The sequence below is a fragment of the Empidonax traillii genome, unplaced genomic scaffold (assembly GCF_003031625.1).
Source record: "Empidonax traillii isolate 1590-97213 ecotype Southwest subspecies unplaced genomic scaffold, ASM303162v1 scaffold14:size4059594, whole genome shotgun sequence".
Taxonomy (NCBI): Eukaryota; Metazoa; Chordata; class Aves; order Passeriformes; family Tyrannidae; genus Empidonax; species Empidonax traillii.
Window position 1 is genome coordinate 249,278 of NW_020955207.1, and position 26,470 is coordinate 275,747.

At 35.9% G+C, this 26,470-nt stretch overlaps 1 protein-coding gene across 36 annotated transcripts in view; it reads right to left on the reverse strand.

Annotated features, from left to right (window-relative positions):
• CLASP2 (cytoplasmic linker associated protein 2) overlaps positions 1 to 26,470 on the reverse strand; it is a 144,821-nt gene that overhangs the window by 22,289 nt on the left and 96,062 nt on the right. For 7 of the 36 annotated variants that reach the window (XM_027891212.1, XM_027891242.1, XM_027891183.1 and 4 more), the window contains 14 exons: positions 24,729 to 24,830; positions 24,565 to 24,591; positions 21,537 to 21,563; positions 19,434 to 19,604; positions 18,412 to 18,519; positions 14,241 to 14,303; positions 13,452 to 13,558; positions 10,083 to 10,106; positions 9,376 to 9,620; positions 8,709 to 8,772; positions 6,559 to 6,561; positions 3,452 to 3,615; positions 2,182 to 2,260; positions 1,973 to 2,023 (listed from right to left, as the gene is read on the reverse strand). In XM_027891212.1, coding sequence (XP_027747013.1) covers positions 1,973 to 2,023; positions 2,182 to 2,260; positions 3,452 to 3,615; positions 6,559 to 6,561; positions 8,709 to 8,772; positions 9,376 to 9,620; positions 10,083 to 10,106; positions 13,452 to 13,558; positions 14,241 to 14,303; positions 18,412 to 18,519; positions 19,434 to 19,604; positions 21,537 to 21,563; positions 24,565 to 24,591; positions 24,729 to 24,830 — 1,235 coding nt within the window. The remainder of the gene's footprint in view (positions 1 to 1,972; positions 2,024 to 2,181; positions 2,261 to 3,451; positions 3,616 to 6,558; positions 6,562 to 8,708; positions 8,773 to 9,375; positions 9,621 to 10,082; positions 10,107 to 13,451; positions 13,559 to 14,240; positions 14,304 to 18,411; positions 18,520 to 19,433; positions 19,605 to 21,536; positions 21,564 to 24,564; positions 24,592 to 24,728; positions 24,831 to 26,470) is intronic. The other 29 variants (XM_027891299.1, XM_027891275.1, XM_027891255.1 and 26 more) reach the window with 23 other exon arrangements.

Genomic DNA, 26,470 nt, shown 5'->3' on the forward strand with positions numbered 1-26,470 from the left:
CACAGAATGGAGACAGATCCTGCACAACACACTGTGCTGGATCCTTCACAGATTTGGTCAGCAGAATTCCATCTTCTTTATGGTTGGTCCTCTTACTCCCTAGCTATCCAAATCCACCTCTGTGGCCACTCTAAAAGCTTGAGTTTTATTGCCTGACTTAACTGTGTTTCTAAGGGTACGAATGACAATGACAGTTTACTCCAAAGGATCGTGATTATTTACTACTACCATGTGAAAAACAGAGGAAAAAGTAATTTGCTGAAGGCAATCATTCCATGGCACAAATTTCTGATATACCATTCCTTCTTATATCTGACCATCTCTAAGTATGCTGAAAATATCCCGTCTCTGACTTTTTCCTGCCACAGTGACTGCCGCTTCTCAGTATTCCTTGCCCAAAGGCACACTGTGAAACAAAATAATTTATCAAGAACAAAAGCTGAAGACTTCAAGAATTAGAGTAGTGCCCTAGGATTATCAATTAATCAGTTAGACATCTGGGTGCACTGAAGAGGGGTTTAGTAAAAGTATTTCAAAATGTGGATATTAAACAGATGCTTCTGCAATTTGTGCTCAATAACTTTACTGTCTGGATCCTGAAGTTGTAGTTATCACATAAAGATGGAAGCAAGAAGGAGATACCACTTTCTTCAGGAAAAAAAGCTTACCTTCTCTTAAACATACTTTACTGTCCCAAAATTAATTTTAAATACTCTTGATATTGTTTCAAACTAACAGGTGTTCTTCTATGGAGGCAACTTTTACCAACATCTTGATTTCAGAAGTCTCTCTCAGATACTGGAAATTATTTTCAACATGTCTTCCCATTGAGTGTTACATATTTCCAAATTCCTTCTAGGCCATATAGCGAATAATCTCAAACTTAGCCCCAACTCAGCCTAGTAGGAGTCTGTGTCCCATTCCAAATCTACATGCTCAATTTACCTTTACTAGCTATACTACTGTATGGGGGGAAAAAAAAAAGACTACCTCAACCATCAAATACAACTTCCTGGGGAGGAAACCAAGTAAAATAACACCAAGATAATTTTTTTCCAAGGATTCATTTAAGGAACAAACTGATTTTTACTACCTCATTTGCTGTCTTCAATAAATGACAGCAGTCCCTTTTTAACACAGCTCTACGAAGCAACAGTGGTCAACGTATCAACTGTCCTCAAAAGCTTAAAAATGTAAATTTTACTGTATTGTAGACAAAAAAGGCATATTCATGTGACTTTAGGTTAAACATAGCTTGGGAAGAGTCATATTCTTGTGCAGTATCAAACTGTATAAAGTATTTCGTGCAGGATAGAGCAGAAAATGCCAGTTATCATATGCTTGTTATTTCCCCTTTCACATTACTCATAAATCTTCTCAGGATTTGATGCATTTATACTAAAATCAACTCTCTTTGGAACTGCAAATGTATTACAGAATACATTTTTACTTTTCAGTTATGCTGGTAGGTCTATGGACTACAGATTCTTATGTAAAAATGTGTGTAATTATAAAACTACACACTGCTTTCAGTAAAGTGTACCAAAGAGGGAGCTGATTTTTGACACAGTAACTCAAATTCATATTAATATTAGAATAATTTAAAATAACTGAAGACCTATCGGGCCAAACACAGGAAAATAAATCTATATGTATGTGAACTAGGAAAAAAAGACTGGGAAATCACAAACATAAAATTAGAAAAGACTTGATAGAGTGAGTTTGCATAACCAGCTCGATGTTAGGCAGCCACATTTTTGTTGCTCATTTTTACTGTACTGTGGTTTTATTAGATCTCTCTTGCAGCAAACATTTTCATACTATTGTCATGTTTAAAACTGAACATCTGCATGCTTAAAGTTTCTCGCAAAGGTTAGTAGCAGCATATGAATGCATTCAAATAAAAATTATTGGAAACACTGTAAGGGTTTCACATGGGGTTAAGAATAAAGACAATAATTCAGACAAAAACCTTTGAGCTCCAAAAAGAGCGAAGCTGGTCCTGTAGTGCTGGCTTGACTGTCTGAAAGTTTACAAAAACAAAATCCACTAATTGAAAACCTTTTTTTTTCTTTGTTTTCAAACAAAACAAAAATAACAATCCAATTTCAAACATTAAGACAGTTAACAAATGTGTATCAATGAAGATTTCTGTTTTCAAAGCAAGCCTGTAAGTCTTACCTTCAGGCTAGGTGTTTGGGTCTGGTCAACAGTAAATCTCATTAAAATACTGAATTGGAGGTCGTTTGGAAAAGATTCCCTGTAAACAAACAAAATAATGTAAGGTTACGTGAAATTTTCTCTTAATACCTTTTGAAAAACGCTAAATAAGCCCTCACTCTTTTCAGTAAAGCTTTAGTACTTCTAAAAGAAATTTCTACAGGTTTTGCTGATACTGTATCTGACCTTTCAGAAACATTCACTTTGGTATGTAAAGGAAAAAATTAAAAGAATTCCTGCTTCAAAGCAATTTCAGCTAGAATAGATAATGCAACTAATAAGGAATCATACAATAATGATATGGTAAGGATATTCTAAATCTATGCAATCCTCAAGTCAAAATGCAGCAGTACTGCCGAAGTTATACACCACACCCTTCCCACATACTTCTCCGAACCAGCCTCTTCCAGTCTGCTCTCCACTCTCCCATATTACATCTCTGGGTATGATCCTCAAGGGCTCTGCTACAGCAGCAAAAAAATTCCCTGTCTCCCTGCAACAAACTACTACCTTACTCTTCCCCAGATTTCCCAGCCCATCTGGTATGTGAACAGACTCAGCAGAGGCCTGGACTGCTTAGACTGTCCTGCACTTCAGAGAATGGAGCATGACAAGAAGTCCCAGAGCCCCTAAAACTCTACACAAGACTAGTTTTCAACTGGAAATAACACTAGACAGGGATGGCTAACTCTGATGGTGCCAAAATCATGCAGATCATTTTGGAATCAGGCTATTAAGTGAAGTCTGGGGAGAATGGAGGGAAGACAGAAAGCAAACCCATTATTGCCATAAGTCATTAAATTTTATGCTGACACTGAGAGATGAATATTCCAGTAAGACTTTTACAACAAAATAAAGGAGTTCAAACACCATTTCTACACCACCGAACACAGGGAAAACCAACAAACATACATGGCTCAGATGCACGTTTTGGAATCGGATAAGTAGCATTGTATTAATTTTTCAGCATTAAAGACTCAGACCCTTTCAACTGAGAATCATTTAGGAAACCAAGATGCTTAAGTACCAAGGTTTATTGGAGTTTCACAATCTGTTATGAGTTCTGCATTTTTTCCAAGAATTATACAACACACACACACACAAAAAGACAAAGTAAAAGCCTGCAAGTAGCATAAGGGTTTGGAAATCTTTTTCTTTTGTTATTAACAACTTTGTTTTATTACTAACAACTAATTTCTTCCATTATTGTTACTTTTTAATAACTCATTACCTTGTGACATCAAGTGCCTTCTGAACTTTTGCTTGTACAGATCCAAGCAAATCAGCGCCCATTTTTTTCAACAGCTGTGTCAGCAGTACAAACAGCCAGTCCTGCAGATCTTCTTTATGGACCTGGATGAAGTCGACCAGTGTCTCCAAAAACATACTGAACACCTAAAAGGCAGAAGAAGATGGAAAGAGGGTAGGATGGGGCAAAAGAGGAAACGACACTGACGTATGCTGAACTTACAAACAAAGAAGAAAGCAGTAAGGGAATTAAAGGCAGAGAAAGGCAGTGTTTTGCAGCCAAGCAGGAAAAAAAAAAAAAGAAAAAAAGGAAAAGAAAAGAAATCTGCCTTGCTTTTTCATTGGATTTTGATACAAGAGTATATTGGAAATGTTAGCCGACTTCTGCAGAAGTTTGACAATTAGGTATTCCATGCAGTTTTGTCAAGAAAAGAAATGCTTACTGTGATGGCTGGCGCAACCTCAATTTTTCCAGTATAACTTCATTTTTTACCCTTTCAAGCTTTAGCATTGATTTGATTTGATATATTCCTCAAAGACTACAAAAAGACTTACTCTTTAAAAACAAAAAAACCCACTACAATTGTGAGGCAAAATATTAATTGCAAATATATGCATTAATAAATACTGCTAAATCATGAAAGTTGGTCAATTCCCTTACATAAAATATTTGTGGAACAGAACAAGATTCTTCCACTATTGCAGGTATCCCAACACAAAATTATTCACCACAGTAGGAAAAAAAGTCACAATATGTTTGAGATTGGCAGGTGTTTAAAGCACAGAAGTACTTTTGTCTTTTAGAAAACAGGATATCCATTGTGTTCTTTTCAACAAATAACGTTGAAAAGACTGCATTCGGTAAAAAAAAACCAAACCAAAACAAAAGCATGTGTTTTTGTATTCACAGTAACCTTGGCACTCACACCAGGAAGAAGGGCTTTTTGGAGGGAAGGGGTAGAGGAGGGCACGACAAAGAGGTAACTTTGTTTTAACAGCTCTTTTAGTATATCTAACTAATTTTAAGGATTTTTTCAAGACTTATTACAGAGTGAAATCAGAATGTATGTGCTCTGTCCCAGTGTGGCCCATGGACTTCCTGTTTCTCTGACAAGAAAAATGTGTGTTAGGGCTGAAAATGGTACCTTCAGAACTGATACACACTCCAGCTCCAGCACAGAGTTGGGTATAGAAGCAGAAGTACTGCTGTGATGCACAGCAAGGTGGAGAGATTTTGCCTCCTGAGTATTTCTGACACGGGTACACGGTCAGAAATTGCTGCTGTAGAGGAAGGGCTGGAACCCCACATCCTCCTGCAGCTGACCTGGCTCGTCATATGGTCAAATTCTGCTACTGTCTGTGAGGGTGCACGATCCCAAACTGCGATCATACTTCACCTGGCTGCAGAAACGAGCCCATGGAAGCAGATTTCCTGCCACAACACTGATCCAAGTATGGAGGAGGTGGTGCATGCTGCTGTATGCTTCCCTCGCTGAGGAAATTTGATCTCTTAAGTTGATTATCAAGTCAGGGTATGCAAATTCACACCATAAAGTGGAAAAAATCCACACAAGAATCTCTTGAAGAAGTGCCTCAAAATTTACACGAGAAATAAAAAATAAATTCAGATTCTTCTTGTCGAGAAAAGTTGGACCAGGTGATCCTTGAGGTTCCCTTCTAACTAGGTATTCTATGATTCTCTCAGGATCCACTAAAGACTAGGGAGAACCCTTTAATAGACATCTTAAATACTGAAGATCCATGTTAGAAACAAAACAGTACAAATCCTACTCAATATAAAGTCTGTCAGGATTAGCTACTTTAATTAACTTTGCTTTTGGGGTAAACTACATTAAAAATTGTAAAAAAAGAAAAAAATTGCCAACTCCCTCCGTATTCAGGTCTGAGCTTTAAAAATTACCCTGCCAGTAGTGGGACAAAATTTTTACGCTTGGGATTAGAAACATCTTCTGTATTAGGTTAAACTGAAACAATACATCACTTCGTGGATGCACAAAGCAGTAGACACAATTACAAGAGAGGCAAACCAAAGCAATAAGTACTTTCTGTACTGTAATAGACGGTCTTTGGATTTCACAGTCCTAAAATAAGGGAAAAGTATACTGGACTTAGGCAAGCAACAAAAAAAATTCCAGTGCTACAAAGATTACACTGGGGGATCTTAAAACTGTACTCAAAACCCTTCAAATTAAACTATACAGCTCAGCAGAATTTAACCCTGTACCTGTTTCTTTGAGTTTGCAGACAGTGACGCAGACATCATCTCCACTAAAACATGCAGGCTGAACAAACTGGTTGCAACTTCTCATTTGATGGAGTAATGTGGACTACTTATGACATGTAAAGTGGTTTAATTTCAAATCATTATGGAAGTGAATTATCAATCACTGGCAAAAGTACCCTTAAGATCCTGTGCTGATGTTTTAGCTGTTAAAAGTACACCTAACTGAGGATTCAGTTTTGGTTTCACGCTTTGTTTGTTTTTAGGTTTACCACACTGAATGTCTGGAAAAAAACTCATTGGAGTCATTTTATTAAAAAACCCCCAAACAACTAATCATGCCATTTTGTCTTACACCAAAGTGTGAACAATTTAAGAAGGCTGAAAGAGTATTTAAGGTAAAAGATGAACTTGGAATGGAAAATGGAACTCAACCACCTATATGTTGAACAATGTACGTGGATACTGCAAAAACTGCAGCTTCCATTTTTATGATGCAAATTAAAATTCTGAAATTAACCATCTAAAGCTGAAGGTTTTAATAATTTGATAGTGGAAAAAATAAATAGATATGAAAATAAGTAAACTACCTTTAAAGTGAATTATTTCAGATGTGCCAACCACCACAATATAAAGCAGGAATGCATAACCAAACAATGTCAGGTAATTAGTAGATAAAGCACATCTCGAGAATTTACCACACAGTTTACTAATTGCATATAGCATTTTATGATTGCAAAAGGCTTGACACTGCATGAACTCTTTGGGGAAGAAAAATAGAGAAAAAGGGTTAATTGCACATTCATGCAAGTAAGGTTAGGCTTCCAACAAATATTGAACCAACTTACTCTCTAAAGAGAGTTCCAACACAGGGGACAGCATGCAAAACGAAACAAAAACAAAACAAAACAAAAGAAAACAAAACAAAACAAAAAACAACAGAAAAGGGAAAAAGATAAAAACACACAAATTAGTGGCCATCAATACAAAGTTCCTGTATGGAATATAAAACAAAATAAAACAAAAAAGGTATTTCAAAACTTTTATGATAAATTTAGTAATTTTACTGGGATACCCAATGTATTTTTAAATAAGCATGTCCTTCAAATCATTCTCCCATTTTCTCCTCCAAATGTTAATAATCTCTTTTTCTACGTAACTCCCTACATCCAGCTATCATGTTAAAGTCAACCTTAAAAAAAAACCAACACAAAAGTGATGACAGAGTAATTCCTACAGACACCTAAGTAGAATCTAAGATGAGATTTATGTAGCTGTATGTGTGTAATAAAAAAAAAAAAAATTACAGCTCATGAACTCGTAATACTTAAAGGATCCTCCTGACAATATATTGGTAACTATTAATAGTTTTGCAATACCAAAAAGCAGGCAAGGTTTCAGTGACTGGAACAAGAGTACCACAAGTGTTACAACACAGGCCCAATTTTCAAACTCAAAGTAATGTTACATCAGAACACCCAGTAAACAAAACAAAACAATCAACTAGAACAACTCAATGTAACATTTCTAAAGGCTTAATGAGAAGGTAAAACGCTCTTCTGACACGTTTTGGAACATTTCCATTATCCTTCCCTCGCTCCCCTACTACAAGAGAAATCCCCAAGGTAGCTCAGATATATGCATTGCTGCAATATTAATTAACACAGAACAAGTAAAATTAAACCAAGCTGATATTCACAGTTTTGTCACTATTTCATTTAAAAATCAGTAATATTTCAACATTTAATTTTCTTTCCTCTCCTTCGACTTCTCTTTATGGAATGTTTTCTTCTCTTAAACTGCCTGGTTTAGTCTTTTCTTCTGGACTTCTGCAGTATGTCAGTACCTTCAGCATCATATTGCTGTCTTGAATGTTTTTTCCAGAATACATGGTGTCAGAGCTAGCAGCTAAGTATAAGGACAGATAAATGCTAAACCTGTCAAGACTTAGCTCTCTGCATTTCATTTTCCATAGCAGCAATAAGGAAGACTTAAACATGTGTAAAATGTATTGCATAATCAAAGCAGTTTTTCAGAATTCTGCTGGGGAAAGCCAATGCTTCTGAAATAATACTTTGCTCTGAATTTACCTGGATTATCATTTTACCAATTCTGAAATATGGACACAAAACGGAACATGTTATACTCCACATAAAAGGTAAGGTTTCTTCCAAACAAGCCTATAACTCTAATAAAATATGATGTTATATGGGTTTTTTTTACATAATACCATTTATTAGGCTCCTTACTTACCTGCAAGTCCTTTTGCTATGAGAAATCGTCACATGCATCAAGCTCTACTAGTAACCCACCTCCCACAAAAATGGTAAAAGTACTACCAGGTGAAGTCAGTCAGTTAAAAATATTATAATGGTCTTAAAAAACAAAGATTATTCTCCTTGTTATATCATCCCTACTGAGTCTTTACCCAGGTAAAACTGAATAAAACATTTTCTTTTATACCAAAGTATAAATAAGTCTCCTTATTGAATACTAACAATGAAGTAAAAATTATTCACCAGTCCTATTTATAAAATTCAAAAAAGACATAATAAGCTTTGATAATATAAAATACCCTGGGAAATAAGTGAGCATACATTTGGCATAGTTCATCAGACTATGTGTGATTTAGACAGACCACTTTCTTTATAATTTAAATTACTGCAGAGCCTTTTGTTTCTGAGAAAACCTTTACTCATGTTGAAGTGGCCTCTGTAAAGAACACAACTTAAAAATGCAAATTTTGAGCATAAACTGCTGAACTACTTCAACACATCTTATTTTACACCAACCTTTATTTCAATGATCCTGCAGAAAAAGGAGGAAAATTATCTTGTTCAAAAGGGCAAATTAAATTAATTGAAATGTGATACCATTAACTACTTCGGCTTGTCAAATTTTACATGTGCAAGTATCACTAACATAATTTATCATAACTGCCTTTCTAGTAATAGATATTTTCAAACACTTACTGAAAATAAGAAATACCTAAACATACCTTACTGTGAGGATCAGCAAACATTCTTGTGAAGATTTCACACAACCTTTTCAACTCAACGCGACTGTCAAAGGGACAACAAGACATTAGTCAACTCCCTTGCTAGTACTACTTGAACACTAATGCACAGCAATCACCGAAAATCAACTGCAAATACTGAATCGAATAATCTAGTAAATTAGGTAGAGAAAAGAATTTTAAGACATGTATAAAAATGTAACAGATTGTGTCTACAATGAGACTTTTAACCTAGATATGTCTCTTTAAACTGTCTCATACATTATACCACTCCCAACTATTTTAATAGAGTAGATAATGAAAAAAGTGTTCTTAGAAGCAATTAGTAAACAGTTTGTTCTAAATAAATGCCATCCAATTATAATAATAACAAAAAATTTAATTATAATATAAATAATGGCCTTCCATCAATACTAGATGCAAGGGACTTCAGGAATTTTTGTATTGCAAGAATTCTCTTAATTTTGAATTCACTACACATATCAGTAAAATAATAATAATAAATAAGCACTACTTGTCAGAAGTGAGGAAAGCTTTCTCATTCTTTCCCCCAACTTCCTCTCAGAGATACACACCCTGCTTTCCCGCTCTCGCTTGCTTCTCAGTAACTTTGAAGTGAAATGTTTTCTCTATCGACACCTCTCCTTACCTTAAAGTTCTCTGATTCTTTAGTAAGTTCTGCAGGCCCAGAAGGCCTTCTTTTCTCTCTGACCAGTTGGTGCTGGCACAGCGATTCAGGACTTCAGCCACGTCTTCTGTCTGTCTCATGTACGTGGGTATGCTTCCATTCCTAGAGCTATAGGACCTTTCTGAACAGGCACTTGAAGCATCACTGTTGGCATCATCATCTGAGTACATCCCATAGGACTCATATCTCCTTCGCACAGGCTTCTTCTATTGCACAGAAACACCTCACGTTAGCACTGATTTTCGAAGAGACAGTGAAACATACCCACAATTTATACAAAGACTAACAGTTCAAATAATTGGTGTGACCCCTACTCCCTGCAGTGACAAAACGGCTCCAACTCTTCAGCAGGTCAAACCAAGTTAATTAAAATATTTTAAAGTATGGCTTGCACAGTATTTCAAATATATAAGCAAAGCAAATGCAGAGAAGACATGTTTGACAAAACGTTCAACTTCAGGTTTACCTGCAAGAACCCACAAAACTGCACGATAGAAAAACAAAGACTCTGCATTTAAAGTTAGTTATCTCACTTAATAGCTTCATATATCTTACAGACTATAAGAATCAGGTCTAAATCCACATATTCTATCAATTTAACTTACTTTGTATCAAACATGTTAATAGCAAACTATTAAACTACTGAAGAAGAAAAATAGTTTCTATACCTTAGTCCGTATGTCTCCTAAGAGCTGTTAGCAGTAAATTATTGAAAAGAAACAGAAATTGAGAACAGGAAGGTAAGGCACAGCAGCATTGTGACTAGTAAACTTCCTGCAACTGGACAACACACAGCCTTATTCTAAATTTTGTTCTTAGCTCTCTGTGTCTAATGAGCACATCGCATATTGCCAAGAAGTAGTTTGCTTCCATTTTGATGGAAATATTACATATCACCTGCTGGTTGGTCACAAAGACTTCTCTGTCAAAATCTTTGTGTTAGCAATATTTAAGCATGAAGACTGAACACACACTCAGTCAATTGTTATGAAACCTTCATTTAAACTTTATTTTCTCATCAACTTCTCCATCCCTAACTTCAATATCTAAATTTTTTCAGCGCAACAATTATTACAGCAGGCAATGTTCTACAAAAAAATTTATTACTAATGCAAAACACCAAACCCCCTAAAAACAAGCCAACAAAACAAAACACAACGTGCCAATGGCCAGAGGGGAAAAAAAAGAAAGCTAAAAGGGAAAAACACACAGCTCTGCTTAACAGCTCTTGCCATTCAAACTTTGAAGCTAGCAGTTAAAAATTCGGGTCATTACATACTCAAAGAAGCAATAGCATAAGTCATTATTTTCCCCTTCATTACCACTGCAATTTGCATAGGGTTCCCATTTTTAACCACAGAATAACTTAACAGTTATCACAATATAAACTAGTCAATACATTAGATGACAAGCAGACTTACTGTCAACAGAAAGAGCACACACAATGGGTAAGAGAATAAAGGAAGGGAAAAATCACAAAGACACACATTTTTGAAAAGAGACACTGTAAGGAAGAAAATGGTTTTTAAAGAAATGAATCTGAAATGCCAAGGACTGTACTAAAGTAAAAGACACAAAAATATGTAAAGATCACCATTATCACTGCATTTCATGCCAGAAGACTGACACCCCTTTGGCTTAAGCAGTACTAAACTGGTTGAGTATTCTCCGTATCATAAAAATGGTAATACAATCCGGAATATTTTTGATTTTTATGTTACATCTGTCAGGACTCTACATTCTATCTTTTAAAAACACTGTTATGAGTGCGAGTGTTCAGTCTGTGATAAAACAACAAGCGTGTTTATAAACAGATTTCCATCTAAGTGGAGTCATTTCTAGAGGACAATTATTTCAACAGAACATTTAGAGCGTGGTAAGGAGCCAGGCGTGCAAATGCTACAATCATAAAATGTTGCAGCTCTTTATCCTTGTCATGTCAGATTCCAGCTAAAATACGCAAACTATTTTTCCTCTAACATTTCTAGAGGTATCATGTATTTTGGATCCAGGTAATACAAACCAGTTTCCATGAAGAAACTTGATTGCTTCAACGAAGCAGGACACATTCAAGCCTCAAGAGCAGTCACTGAAAACATGACTTTCTCCTCAACTTCTCTTCTTACTATGTACTTTGCCCAGCTAAATTTGAGTAAGCTAGGAGGTTGTTAAAAGTGCTGCAGACACTCTTCATGAAGCACCAATATGCAGAAATCTACAGCACAAGTTTTCAAATTATAGTCAGAAAATGTTAATGTTCCATGGACTGTTGCTTTATTGTTTCCCTCTATTTTTTCCTGGACTGTTTTTCTATTGTTCCCTATTCCAAAATCCACACTGATCACCACTTTACCAGTAATTCCCCATCAATGCTGAAAACATTTTGCAAGGTGGTAATATCAGAAAGGGGAAAAACCCACTCGATTTCACCATGACCTCTTAGGCAAGATTTCAGAGAGATCCTCCTGATCTCTACGCCAGTGAAGGCACACAGATTTTAAACTCAGGTGTCAAGAAAAAGCATAAATGAATAAATCCTCATAATAAGAATATGATGGAGTGCTTCAGATCTTTTCCTCTGAAATTTTGTTTCCCTCTATCCAGTTACGTCTGGCTATAATTATCTTTTTGGAGTCTAATTTGTAGTTTTTTACTAATGTTCCAAGTAATTTTTTTACTAGAAAACAGGTACTTTTATGTATTTAATGCCATGCAAATAGTATACAATACCTGATAAATATGTATCTGATTCATAGCGTCACTATTTTAAATTATCTGAAGATCTCAGCTTGCTGATTTGAATGTCAGAATAGCAAAATACATGATGTACTCAGTTTGGCTAATTGGGGCAGGGAGGTAGAGGAGCCAAACCTGCCCTTTTAAAGACAGTTTAGGTTAAGACAGTGAAGTTTAAGAAAGAGAATGGCATAACCAGTTTTAACTTCAGTGTAACATTTAGAAAACAACAGAAAAGAAAAATTAACCTTATGAGATGCTGCCTGCTGTGCTGGTTTTGGCTGGGGTAGAGTTAATTTTCTTCACAGTGGCTGGAATGTGGCTGTGTTTTAGATTTGTGCTGAACACAGGGGTTGATAATGCAGAGATGTTTTTGTTATTGCTGAGCAGGCCTTACATAGAGCCAAGGCCTTTTCTGCTTTTCATACTGCCAGGCTGACTAGGGATGTTGGAGGAGACACAGCTGGGACAGGTGACCCAAAGTGACCAAAGGGATATTCCAGACCATAAGGTCCTGTTCAAGATATAAAATGAGGGGGAGAAGGGGGAAGGGACGGCACATTTGCAGTGATGGCATTTGTCTCCCAAGCAACTGCTACATGGGATGGGCCCCTGCTCTCCTGGAGACGGCTGAACACGTGCCTGCCCATGGGAAGCAGTGAATGAATTCCTTGTTTTGCTTTGGTTGTGTGTGTGGCTTTTGCTTTCCCTATTAAACTGTTTTCATCTCAATCCACAAGTTTTCAAGTTTTTACGATTCTGATTCTCTCCCCAGTCCTGCTGGTGGGGGAGTGAGTCACAGTGGCTTTGTGGGGCTTGATTGCTGGCTAGGGTAAAAGCATATCACCTGCCCAGCCATCAGTTCTCTCTTCAGCATCAATCTCATACGTTTGTCAGACAGAAAAACTTTAAATGGCACCCAGGCTCATGGCAAGCAGAGGGTTTCTGCTGTCATCCTTCCCAGCTCTAGCAAGGCTTCAGCCTACCCAGAAGTTTGACTAGCTGCTGTGGGAAACTGCTGGTTAGTCCCACCCGCGCAAGTGGCTCCTTGGGCCTCTCCAACAGAGTAGTCCAAGGCTATTTCCTGTCTGCCATGGAAAAAAGAACATTTCTCAAAAATTAAAAACTTCTGTCTGGAACAAAAACTCAAATACTTGCAGCTCCGGCAACTCAGTTTCTCCTTTTTTTACCTCATCAAGAAGCCAATGAAATAACAAACGGTAAGTTCTTTTGCATACTATAATGTACAGGTACCAAACATTTTAAGAGCCTGTAACCTACGAAAAGTGTGAGATTCTTACCAAAGCATCTGCTACCGCCTCTTCCACGTCAGAACCCGTGTTCAGAACCCGCATAGCACTAACTGATGACGACAATCTACTCGACTGACTAATTCCAAAGCCAGCACCTGTTACAACAACACAAATAAATATAAAGAATTCAGTCAGACTAGTATCTTGGGACACTAATATACTCACTTAAAAAAAACCCAAGCAGAAGAAAAATGTTTGCATAATATTTTTAGTAAATTATGCAGTGGCTAAAGTACTGGTTATTTTTGTTCTGAAGTCTTAGTGGTACAGTGAAAAGTAACAGATTAAGCAGAAAAACCAGTCATCCACAAATATTCTATTCCAGTATTACATGGAAAAAAACCCCTACAAAACAATGGTTTTGACAGAAAGAACCTTTGCTTTTTATTTTTTTTTTTTAATCAATGTCTTCTTCATTTTGGGTTTTTGTTTTCATTTAAAAAGAAAGTAAATACAATAGGAAGGCTATTGAGACTGCTGATTAGAAAACTACATGCATAAAGAATGCTCTACAAATACTAAAAAAATGGAAAACTAAAAAAAGTTCTTCTGCAAGTAAAAATAAAATGATCGTTGTTAAAGAAAAAAAAGGAAGGTGAGGGTGGAGACGAAATCTAGCAACATAAACACATCTACCTGGGTTATTAAAACCACAAAACTCAAATTAATATAAATAATGCCTTCTAAAACTGAACTATGAGAATAACCAAGTGGGTGGGAAAAAAAAAAAATCCAGGATGACTGCACAGATGACAGCAAAGTGTACTCATCCTTCACCTGTGGCCCCATAAGCATCAGGAGCGTAGAGGGCACCAGTAGATCTGGAGTGATGTCTGGAAGCTGCAATAACAGGATTATATAAACCCTATCTTTGACCGTGGAATCAAAGTGCTGCAACAGTTGCTCAGATGAACAAGAGAATATTTAAAAGATTCAGCTTAAGCACCAGAAACTGAGTATAACGCAGCAGCAAAAATCTCCAGAGAAGTTGTTTGATTATATGTAACATGATTATATAGGTTTATGTACACTGGACATTTCATGCATAATTTTTTGTTTAATTTAAATGATTAAGAGCAGGGTAAAAGCAAGTATGTTTAAACTCAAAGAAGCAAAGGTGCACAGACACACATGCATACATCCACACTCAAACAGAACTTTTTAGGTATTTTTGATGATTATCAGTGCATACTGATACTGGTCTTCCACTGCAGAGTTAACTCAATCCTAATTGCTCAAGTCAGAGCTCACATATCACACACTGTCTGCAAAAAGTGACTACTGCACAAACCCCCTGTGTCAGCAGCTGACAATCCATATACACTCGAGTTCTTGCCTATGTGCAGATAACTCCAGCTCAGTTAAAACTCACCACGATGTAAAAGAAAGTTAGAATCGTCCAATTATAATAAGTAATAAGTTAAAAATAAGTCAATACAATTAATAATCCACAAGCTTATTGCTTTATTTAAATAAAATGTCAAATTTAAGCGCTTGTGTTGGTTACTGTAGCTCATAAAGATCTTTTAAAGTTACGGTCACTGGAAACCAAAGATCTTTAAGGATTTTTGAATAAAACTGAGTACCTCTCTCCTTATGGCACCTGTGTAAAACTGTTTTCTTAGTGATTCTAAGGAAGCTGACTCACCATTGCTAGTATTTTCTTTCTTAAACCGAGCAACTTTTAAATTGTTTTTAAACAATTCATCTTCTTTCTTCAGTTCATTTAATTTAGAATTTTTAATGCCACATAAATAATAATTTTAACTTGAATTCAAATGTCCACCCACAGTGGCATAAACCCCAGATATAATCTTATCATTTAATAAATAACTGTAAATACAAATATTTAAACCTTTTGGATACACAAAGCAGCATAAATACAAATCGGGAATCAAATTAATCATCCTTTCCTCCGATTAACAAAGAACATTTAAGAGTTTGGCTCAAATCAAGCAACTCTAAATGACATTTGGGGAAGCACACCTCTTGTAACCTGAGTGTACTCCAAAATGAACCTAACTCCTGTAAAGATCCCAAGAAACAACACTGTGTCCTTCCACACAAAGTTCTCTGCTCCTTACATGAAGTGCAGAAATGTATTTTATTACTAACCAATCCTGCACGAAGATGTTTAGCTACGGCATTTTATTTTGCAACTGAAGCTTTGTGGAATGCTTGGTTCTTTAGAAAGTGTCTCAGCATGAAAAAGGAGACAGGACAGAGGATGTCAAAACACAGGCATCACAGCTAACAGCTCTTTAAATGCGAGCATAAATGGGATAAACCTTTCTATTACTTTCTATCAATGAGCCCTGAAAATTAAAGGTACAGGTAAAAATTCAAACTTCAGGCATGTAAATTGAAATGATCCTGCCCCCATATAAATTCGAAATATGATGCACAAGTTTTTAAGATAGTGAAGGAAAGCACTATATTGGGTGAAACGTACCTCATTCCAAAGCATACTTTCAAGAATATTCTTTGTAACTCTCAAATTGCAGAAACTGTGCAAGTATTTACTTATGTTGTTCCATTTTTTAAAAGATGAATCAAATTTTAAATGGACTCACAATAAGATAATTTCTTAGCTAAAATACAGAAATTATACTCATCTGATATTTAGTATTAACTATATTGTAACAAAAATAGACATTTCCATATAAATTACAAATCACTTTCTTCTCAGTGTCTGTTATCTCCCAGTTTATAATGCTGTACTGAAATGTGAGATTACATAAATACTTCATACCAATGTATACAGCAATGCAATTATGTAGCATTTGGGTCATTTTATGCCCTGAAGGAAGATAAAACGTATTTTATTTATTTGCATTTGTAAGCAAAAATTTCAGTGCTGAGAATGAGGCAATATAAATTACATTTTCCCCTGCAATCCTGTGTCAAACTGTCTCTTAACTACACAGAACTAAATTTGCCTTATTTCATCTTTAACTTGCACCCTTGAAAAACATTAAATTTAGTATTTTTGATAGACATTAACAGCATCCCACAAGACAAAACTGACCCATCAAAACACTGAATGACATTTGAAATCATTCAGAAAAGAAGTCACACTAGGAAGAATTCTCATTTCTTCCAAGTACAGCTGCTTGAGTTTTTTTTTAAACAGTGCTGGATCCCTATATATGTTACTTTGCATTCTCTGTGCTATCAGACAATTCCACCTACTTTATTTGTGCCTATAAAAAAAGGTACTTGTTTTGACATCTGAATTATAAAACTGAACTACATTAACAAAAATGAAACCCCAAATGGCATCTACCCCAGCAACACACCTCAAGGTATTGGTGTCATACAAGTTTCTTAAAATAGCAAGCATTTGACCAATTATAAAATGTAAATCTGATCTTGCATGCACGCAGTTGAACTCAAGGCGTAAGGCAGCTAAAGAAGTTCAAAAAAGATCTGCAAAACACCTTTGTTTTGAAAAGAACAGAAGGTATGTTGTACTACAACACAGCCTTCCAGCTGTGTCTTGGTAAAAGATGCAAGTTTATTAACGGACCCTGCATAATGTCTCCTTTTAATTTTAATATAATTTCCCAATTAAGCAGCATCTGGGCAAACTAGCATTAGTTATTGAAACAGTTTTCATTAAGTTGTACTCTCCCAATAAAACCATGTCTGACAGGAAGCATACTGCCCTAACAGACCACAACAGTCCCATGCTAATTAGAAGCACAGTTGGGTGCCTCAAAAAGAGATACAAAATTTACTATTTTCAGACTATGTTTAACAGCTAGTATTATAAGGTCCTTAACTATAAACTACGCTTGATCAATTGTACAGGAGGCAGAGATTGGTATTACCAAACAATCAATATCAAAAAAAATCCCTAACCCATAAGCCCAGTAAGTAGAAAAGACTTTAATCAAAATTTATTGCCAACTTCACAGTAACCTTGACAAAGTTAAATGGAAGATGAGAAACTTTCCTAATCCTTAACGAACACGTTAAAGTAATTATAAGCTAATATTCTTAAGTCTCAGTGACATGACAGAAAACAACTCGTAAAATCTTTTAAGTGTCACACCAATAAGCTGAAATGCTAAGTGGAAACGCAACTTTTGCTTACAGCAGCTGCAGAAATGATAACTGAATGTAACTAAGCATGTGTGAACATTAAATGTTTTTAATTCCTCTTCTTCCCTACATAACAACAGCTGCTACTTCAATTATCACTTGTTCTACACAGACTAAAATGAAACTTCAGAACTGTACTTTGTAGATTTACTTGTAAAGGACTTTGCTACTTGCCCTGTTCAATTCTTAGAAAAAGGAATGCAGACTCAGAATAGAGTTCTGTTTCAGTAGATCAGTCCCTTATCTGCACCACCATATTTACTTGAATAGCAACAAGTTAAAATTTTACTATTTTTTTTTTTTTTTACATATAATACAGTCATGACAATACAGCTGGGGAGACATAATGAAGTGTATTTCTTGTACACCAGAATGATTCATTGACTAGGGAGTAATTTTGAATAATAGCTGATCCCAGTTGCTGAAGCGGGCCAAGGCAGAGGATGATGGCCACACCATGTTCTGGCAGCTCAGTGAGAAATGGATTAATTACCTAAGCGCACCCAAGCAAGGAGTGTGGCAATAAAAAGAGAAACATCGTTTCAAAAAAGTTTTTCAAAAGCAGAAGTGCCTTTTTTCAAAACAGGCATCTAGACACCGCATATCACACACCGTTCTCAACTTGGTACTTAGGACTAACACCAGCAAAGCCTTTCTTTTTCAAGTGTGCAACCCATTCACACGTTGGTCAATTCTCCATTGAAGTAAGTGGGGAGGAGAGCCAAAGGAAGGGAAAACACGGTGGCCAGCTACAAGCTAAATGAAGGAGGCATGGATTCGTTAGGAGCACGGAATGAAGGGCAAGGACAGCCATGCACAACAGGGGGCTCCGAGTACTTACCGAGGGGTGGGAAAGAGCGGACAGGGCTTGTGTCCCTGCTACTTTCACGGCTGGCCTCCCGACTGCACCCCTGACTCACACTAGGCCGAGGAATGCGGCTGCCTCGCGCTAGTATGATTCAGGGTACAGACAAACAGCAGCACAGAGGGGAGAAGACATAAGAAAAGTTGCAGTTTTAATGCAATTCTGTCGTGCGGTAAGATCACAGACGAATTTCTAAGAGAAGACATTGACGACTGTGGCGTTTTGTAAGTCATAACCTTTCCTACAGAGTTTCCTGATTGTGCTGGATTACTCTAAACGTAGCCACTTCAATGAAACTATTTCTTTGCACAGCATAAAATGGGAATTTACCAACTCTCTACACAATGGCTGAAAGACCTTTTGGAAAGGATGGAGAGAAAACAAACAACATTTGAGTATTGGTTCAGAATTTGTGCTTGAGATAAGGTTAATCAACAGTAACGCGAACAAAAAACCTCAAAGCTTTCTAAAAGGAGGAAAATAAAAAAATCAATGCAGGTAACATAAAAATCAAAAGTACAAAACAAAGATCAGCAGCAATACCATTAGAAACAACTGGTATTTTTCAATAATATTGTTTGCAATAAAGTCTAATCAGATCATACTGTGAGATTTAAGACATGTAACATTCATTTTAGTATCACAGCAGTATACACGTGCACGCACACATACGTGAAAGACACACATAGAAATGAAAATATTTTCAAAATGGTATCACACTTTAATTCAATGGATGTGGGTATTTGGGGGTGGTGAAAAAAGTGAAGGAAGAAGAAAAGGGAGATGAGGAAAGGAACTACCGCGTTCTGACAGCAAAAAATTAAAGTTTCAGCTTCAATTCAAAACTCTGGAATATCAAAGACTAGGCTCAGAAAACAGCCACATTTTAGATTATCAGTATGTATTCTATTATTTTCATCCACCTATAACTAAATACAAGCTGTTGGTATCCCAGCACTTAGCTATAAAGAAACCAAGAGTTATTTGGTGATTCTTACCTACTGACAAACGAGAAGGACTAGCTTCTCTACTGCATCCCTGACTTCGTGGGATCTTGCTTCGCTTTTGTGCAGCTGCAGGATTCACCAATACTCTCTGAACCCCCGTGTTCATAGTGGAGAGTGTGGTGGTTGTCAAAACTCTTCCGGGAGACCCAGATCTACTGCCAGCTGAAGATAAAATGAATAAATGTAAGCAACAGCGTAAAAGATAAACAATCGTGGTTAAAAAGAAAATAATGCTTAAAGTTAGTAGGAAAGTGGTGGTACATTGAAATGATCAGGAAAAACTTACAAGGTAAAAGTATGAAAGAGAATGCCTTGGTCCAAGTTCTTCCAGTGCTACACAGAAGGGTGTTAAAATTATCAATGCAAGGAAGCACTTGACGTGGTATTTAGCACTAGACAACCTCAAGAAACCATAAATAATATTTCTGGACTTCATCAAGAGTTCCACTGTCCCTACTATGAACACTGCTGTGTTCCTATTTTTTTTAAGTTATGTGGTCTCACTAATCACATTTTCTACTAAAAAAGGAAAAAATTAACCTCTTAGAAAGCTAGAGGGAGCAGTTTTAAACTAGGCTATTTTATCATTATCCTAGTTCTTCCAATGCAACCAATGTTATAATAAAAGAACCTTATTTTCCTAACATTTAAACTCTTCTCCCTTGCTTTTAATAGCATGGAGTCTTCAAGCACTATTCTCTGAAGTTAAATAAATGTCACTGAAGGCAATTCAAACACTCGTGTTCATTTCTGTGGCGGTTACCTCACAAATTAGAGAAAATCTTCAATTAGTTTTAAACAATCTAAAAAATTAGTCAAGACATATTTAAGTGTCTTATACTTCTGTTAATCAAAATTGCACATTACAAAGTGCTATAAATGTCCATGGTACTGCCCATGGCTACAGAAACTGGGGTCACTGATCCCTAATTTTGATATTTCAGTTACAGAACATTTAAGTTCTAAGTCATAACAAAGAATTCATTCTTCTCTAGCTAACTAATGAATCATGCCACCAGCTGATATAAATACACAATTTTCAGCTGCAGAATTCAAGAAATCTAATCAAATAAAAAGCAAACCAGAATTTCAACCGAAGGTTAATTACATACTGATTTGAACCCTTCATTAATCTTTAAAAAATAATCAGGTAACTGTATGACCACAGCGATGCTATCAGAGTTACAGAGTTAACATGCAACATCTTGAGTGATTTTCATGGGTTACTTCTTATGAGACACATTTTAAAAAAGACACAAGTTGACTAAAGCTTGACCATATGGGAAAAGAAACAAATCCCAAACAAAATAAAATATATGCTGGGTGGAAGAGAGAAATCTAAAACAATGTACCATGCATATACTTTCAGATTCATTGTTTGAATTCAAACTTGAAATGATTATTTAGTAAAATCCCTTTTCCAAGCTATGAACCTATTCAGCAGAAATGATAAATAAAATACTATGCAGCCTGGAAAAAACAAGCACAACTTCTACAGCAATAAAAGAATAAGCAAACTCATAAAACTGCTGCAAAAATTAAGAGTTTGGAAGTTTCTTCATATCAGAGTACTTCAAAACTTAGACCTGATGCTACTACGCCTTCTTCCTGTTTTCTATATCTAACCCGATAAAAATATTGTAAAAAATTTCAGTGTGCCAGAAAGTTGTAGACTTTCTTCTACAGGTCAAAACCTGAAAAACTTGTACTCTTCTCAGAATATACACAAGAAACGAAACCTCTCATTCTAATACTTTATCTTTCTACAGCCAGACCTGCAAAATGTACCACTGTAGCATAAATAAACCAAATGAAGCTTAATATCCTGAAAGCATTATGCTAATATCAGCATTGGCATACTCTTGTCAGCACTACCACCAGTAGCACATCTGAGTGGACTGAAACAACTGAGTGTTCCAAAATGACAAACCCCTCCCATCTCTACTGCTTTCTACATAAGGATTACACCCAATTAGTTACGTGCAGCATCAGGAAAAAAGCGAGCCAGAATTTCTGCTGAATAGGGTCCTTAAATGAGATATGTCAAACAGGTGATCAAACAATGATGTATACACAAATTCTGTAGACTCTTACCACCAATGGGGTTAGCAGACTGTGATCCTGAACAAGTGTAAAGGCAGGATTAGGGTAGGGATTTATAATCCATGAAGAGGGAGGGAGCAGAGCAGATTAAAAAATGGATGGCAAATGGAAATAAGAAAGCTTTAGTCATTTCACACAGGAAAAAAAGCCACGAGGGGGTTATGCTAAAGCAGTGCTTTTAAGTAGCTTCCACAACTGAAGAATTAAACTTAGATGCTATGTACAAAGCAGATGAAGCAAAGCTGCACAAGCAAATTAAAATTCTTCAGCTTTCTAATCAACAACTCGGTAACACTGAAGAATTAAATTTCAATTAAACATGAAACTGTAGCCTGCATATTACTTTCAAAGAATATTACATTGCCAAATAGGCTCAAGGAGTTCAACAGCTGAACAGAAATTACACACAAGATCAAAACTTCTTTTTTTTTTGAGACAAAACAGTAAAGGAACTGAGCTGCAAGTGCGGTGGATGATCAAAAAAAAAAAAAAAAACAAACAAACTCACAATGGCAAAACTGAAAAGACTTGCATAGAATTTTAGGGTTTCCTCTTTAAAATTAATCTGGAGTATAAAAGTAAGAATTTGTTTCCATTCAGAAATTCTCTGAATGAAGACTGTGATGCAATTTTAGAACACTGTATTGCATTACCTAACAACCAAACAGGAAAGGAGAGGAAAAAAATGTAACCATTTTTTTCCATAGATAAGAATAAAATAATGAGGCATTTACTTTATGATAATTTAAAATAGAAGAGGAAGAGTAAAGGGCTTGTGAAAGCCTATAAAGGTACTTTTTAAAAAAAACATTCAAATTTGCAAGTCTTTCGTAAAATGATCTTTGAACAAAAGATAGCTGTAACCCAAAAATTAACAAAAGCATCTGTGCTACTGCGATTTTTAAAAAATAAAAGCTTAAATCTAATATGAAGCTAGTCTCTCATTACAGAAGCTGGGGAACTAAAACAATCCCCTGTATGGAAACATCAAGCATCACTCTTCACACAATGCTGTGAAAATTTTCAGTCACATAAAGAAGCATCACCCAAATAGCTGGCATACAGTGCCTGAGAATTCTCTTTCGCCTGTCCATTTGTATTTGCCCTGTTTATCTTCCTTAAAACATCTCAGAATTCTTGTTCTCCCCCACTGACAGGTTATAGTGAGTTATTTGAGGCAATTGGTTCTGAACAGAAGTAGTAATAAAAGGCTGTAAAGATGCATTCAGGCATTTAATTTTCATACATCACACGTAGTCAGATCTAGTTATCCCAATATCAATTTAACTTATCTCTTTAGACATTAATACTGCGCAAAAATTAATTCTCTGGGAACAAAAACTCTGTCACTACTAGTAAAAAAGCTGAATAGGGTTCAATTTGTTTCTCTGAATATACAGTTTAGTTAGTATTATATGACAATGATCATTACTAAAGTCTTATCTTGCTACCTAAATTAAACCCCTCCCCTAGACATTTATTAAATGTTCACTTTTTAAGAATATACCAAATCTATTCAAATTAAGAAGGTATTTGTAAAAAGGTTAATTCGGAACTTTTTGAACACTAATGAAAAAAAAAAGCTGTTAAAGACACTGCTTATAGCTTTTCAGAGGGGGAAAAAGTGATTTGATGGAATTGCTACCTTCCCTCCTTTTTAAATTATTATTTCACTTATTCTTTGCTTATGAGATAGTGTAGGCATTTTACCACTGAAAACGTAAACCAAGTTTTGCACAACTTTTGTTACAACCAAAAACTAGACTTATTTTCAAGCTCTCATCTCACATAGACTTGTGGGATTAGAGCACTGTCAGAGCTCTTAGGGTAACATCTCTTTTTGGAATTTTATTATGTTACATTTGTCTGTTCACACTGTTTTAAAGCTTTATTATTTCACAAAACCTGCAAGCCCTGAATCAGGTTTGATCCAACTGTACTTGCTGGAAAATAAAGTAATGCAAAACTGAATGGCAAGTACTGTAACAGGAAAAAAAAAAAAACAAAAATCTCCAATTCTTGTATCTGCTTTTTAAACTTCTAAAGTCATTCTATTTATGATAAATGCAGTCATTGCTATGAAAACAAATGTTCCTGCCATTAAACACGTTATTAAGGTGTTTTATTAAAAGAAAGTGGATATGGTTAGTGATAGCAAAATAACTGTACTGGAAATTTCAAATCTGGTACAATTTACTGGGTTTAAAACTTGACAAATTAAAGGATCGGGTAGTTAAATTTTATTGTTAGTTTGTCTTCCTTTTATTAAGTTCGTAGCATTTCACTTAATTAGACAAAGGTAAGAATCTGAAAATGCCAGAAAGTTTAGTGAGAAAATGTCTGTTGGAGACATCAGATCTGTGGACAAATTGCTGTAGGTCAACCAGTGCCAAAGAATGTGAGGTAATCAGGTCTTTTTAATTACTGACAGAGTGCTTGGCTAGATGCAAAATGTCGCATCTGCTTTGGTTACTAAACACACATAGAAAATTACTGTGGATTAGCTGACACACATTTAATCGGTTGTTTTAACCCTTTGACTTAATATAAGCTAAATGACTGATTGTAAAGTGAAGGTTTAGTATTCTTAAGTAAAGGTAATAGCTGTGGTAAAAAACAAAACAAAACAAAACCAAAAAAACAAGAGCCAGGGCAGTGCCTAGCTTCAAGTAAAAATGGATATTTCTGGACAAAATGTAGACTTATTTAAAAATGTAAAATTGGGTTTTGTAGTTAATGCTGAGGACACCCATTCAGCCTCCATATTCTGCTATATTACTTGTCCATGGGTCATATCTAACTTTACTGGTCTTTTGTGTTGGGGAGGTCAGAAAAGGGGGGGAAAAGAATGTTGAGAAGTTATAATTGAAGACAGAACTTAGGGGTAGATTTCACTTCCTGTTACATTATCTAATTTAATTGGCAAACTAAGACCCAACCTAGTATTATGTCCAGAGAAAAACAACATGAATTAGGAAAGCATGCAAATACCACTGACCCAAAACACTGAAAAAAATACCTTCATTTTGGTCTGGCGATGATGAACCTAAGGCACAGAACAACAACTCAGTATGTAGCTTTTTCTTTTTTAAATTAACTTTGACTGTAGCCATTGGTCAATGAATATACGCTTAAGTAATGGGCCTCTTTATCAGGTATAACTGACAAACAGAAAATACATACGCTGAGATTGTGACACCACTTTGGTTCTACTCCGTCCTCTGGAATCTGTTTTGGAATTTCCAATACCAACAGAAGGGGTCGAAAGCTTTGTTCGTACACGACCTACAAAGGCAAAATGGCATTAAATCAGTTTTTCACAGTCATGTCGGAAGGAAAGCAACGCTAGCATTTAATTATATTTTATTAAGTTTCTGCAGATAATATAAGCGCAATGTAACTCAATTGGTGGAAATTCACTTGGGATAATTAGTAGAAATTTGAACACCTTGAAGGATTTGATAACTGAGGAATCAAAATACTTCTCCTCTGATGCTACGTTTCAGTAAACACTTTGTACATTGTCCCTTTTATACCCTGATCTAACTAGCTAGTTCTTCCTTCCTATATAAATAGGTTGATAACATTAAAAAAAGGGAAGTTTATTAAATACAATAGGCAATGCAAACGCTAATGTTGCTGCATCAGGTGCAGTCTTCCCACGATTACTTAAGGTTTTAATTCTACTTTTGCTGTCATAAAACTACAGAAATTATGTTGACCCTTTTGAACTTAATTCTGAGGTTTCTTCCTAACTTCACTCCTCTTTTCAGAAATATGAATACCAGCTTTTCTCTTACTGAAGATTCTATTGTTTTCCTGGCCATGGTCATACAGAGTCCTAAAAGATATACCAAACCTTTTAGAGCATTTTGCAAAGACTCAGTACACTTCAGTAGTTCTCAGCAACATGATATAAAGAAATACTACTCCCCTAAATAGCTAAAAGAACCAAGGAAGAGACAGGTTAAACTGAGTATCTAGATATAAAACAACAGATTCGCTTCTCCCTCGAATGCCAAACCCCTTTGGGTTTGGGTTAAACCTTTCTGCATTGTTAGTCACATTCCCCAAATCAATCAGCATATACAATGGAATTACAAAAGAAGGAAGACCCCAGTTGGATGAATTATAGGTAACTGAAAGATTGTTCATATAAGAAAATAGTGGAGTCATGTACCATATTTCCTAAGTAACCTCTCAAACAACAGAAAAATGAAATCAAAACCAAACCCATGCTAACCATAATTCTTCTAAGGTGCAAGAACAAAGCCCCAAAAGTCTGTACAGGGTGGATCTAGCTCAGCAAGTAATCCACTTTTAAACCCAGAATAATTAAAATACTTTCTAGACCTGTAGAGTCAATATTAGACTCAGAAAAATTAAGTACACAGACTATTATTTATGTCTAGCCTCTTTAGGCTTTCCACAGCAGAATTTGGAGACCAACCAAGTTAATATTATTCATCCAAGTAGAGGGAATAGCCATAGATGAGAGTCTATAGGAAGAGAACCAGGATAAAGGAGGTTATTCACTAAGCTATTAGAAATATAACGGTTATAATGCCAGCAATAATGGTTAAATTGACTAGTCCAAACTCTACTAGTTATCCCCGTGCAATGGCAATGTTTTCCCACTGAGTGCTGTGAGACTGCAAGGCATGTAACTGCACTGAGAACTTGGCCCAAAAACGTGGGAACGCAGAGTGCCACTATTTCAGTACTGTGTTAAATTATCACTTGGAACCTGGTTCGATTTTATCAACGTAAAACAAACCAGTTTGTGTCTGTGAGGCAAACGAACTGTTAACTCATTTGGAGCCCCCACATCCCATTCACTAATGACAGGTTTAAATGTTAAAAGCATACTGAAAACTAACTCCTGAGTCTCAAAGAGATGAGGAATAGTAGCACCTGCTTCCCAG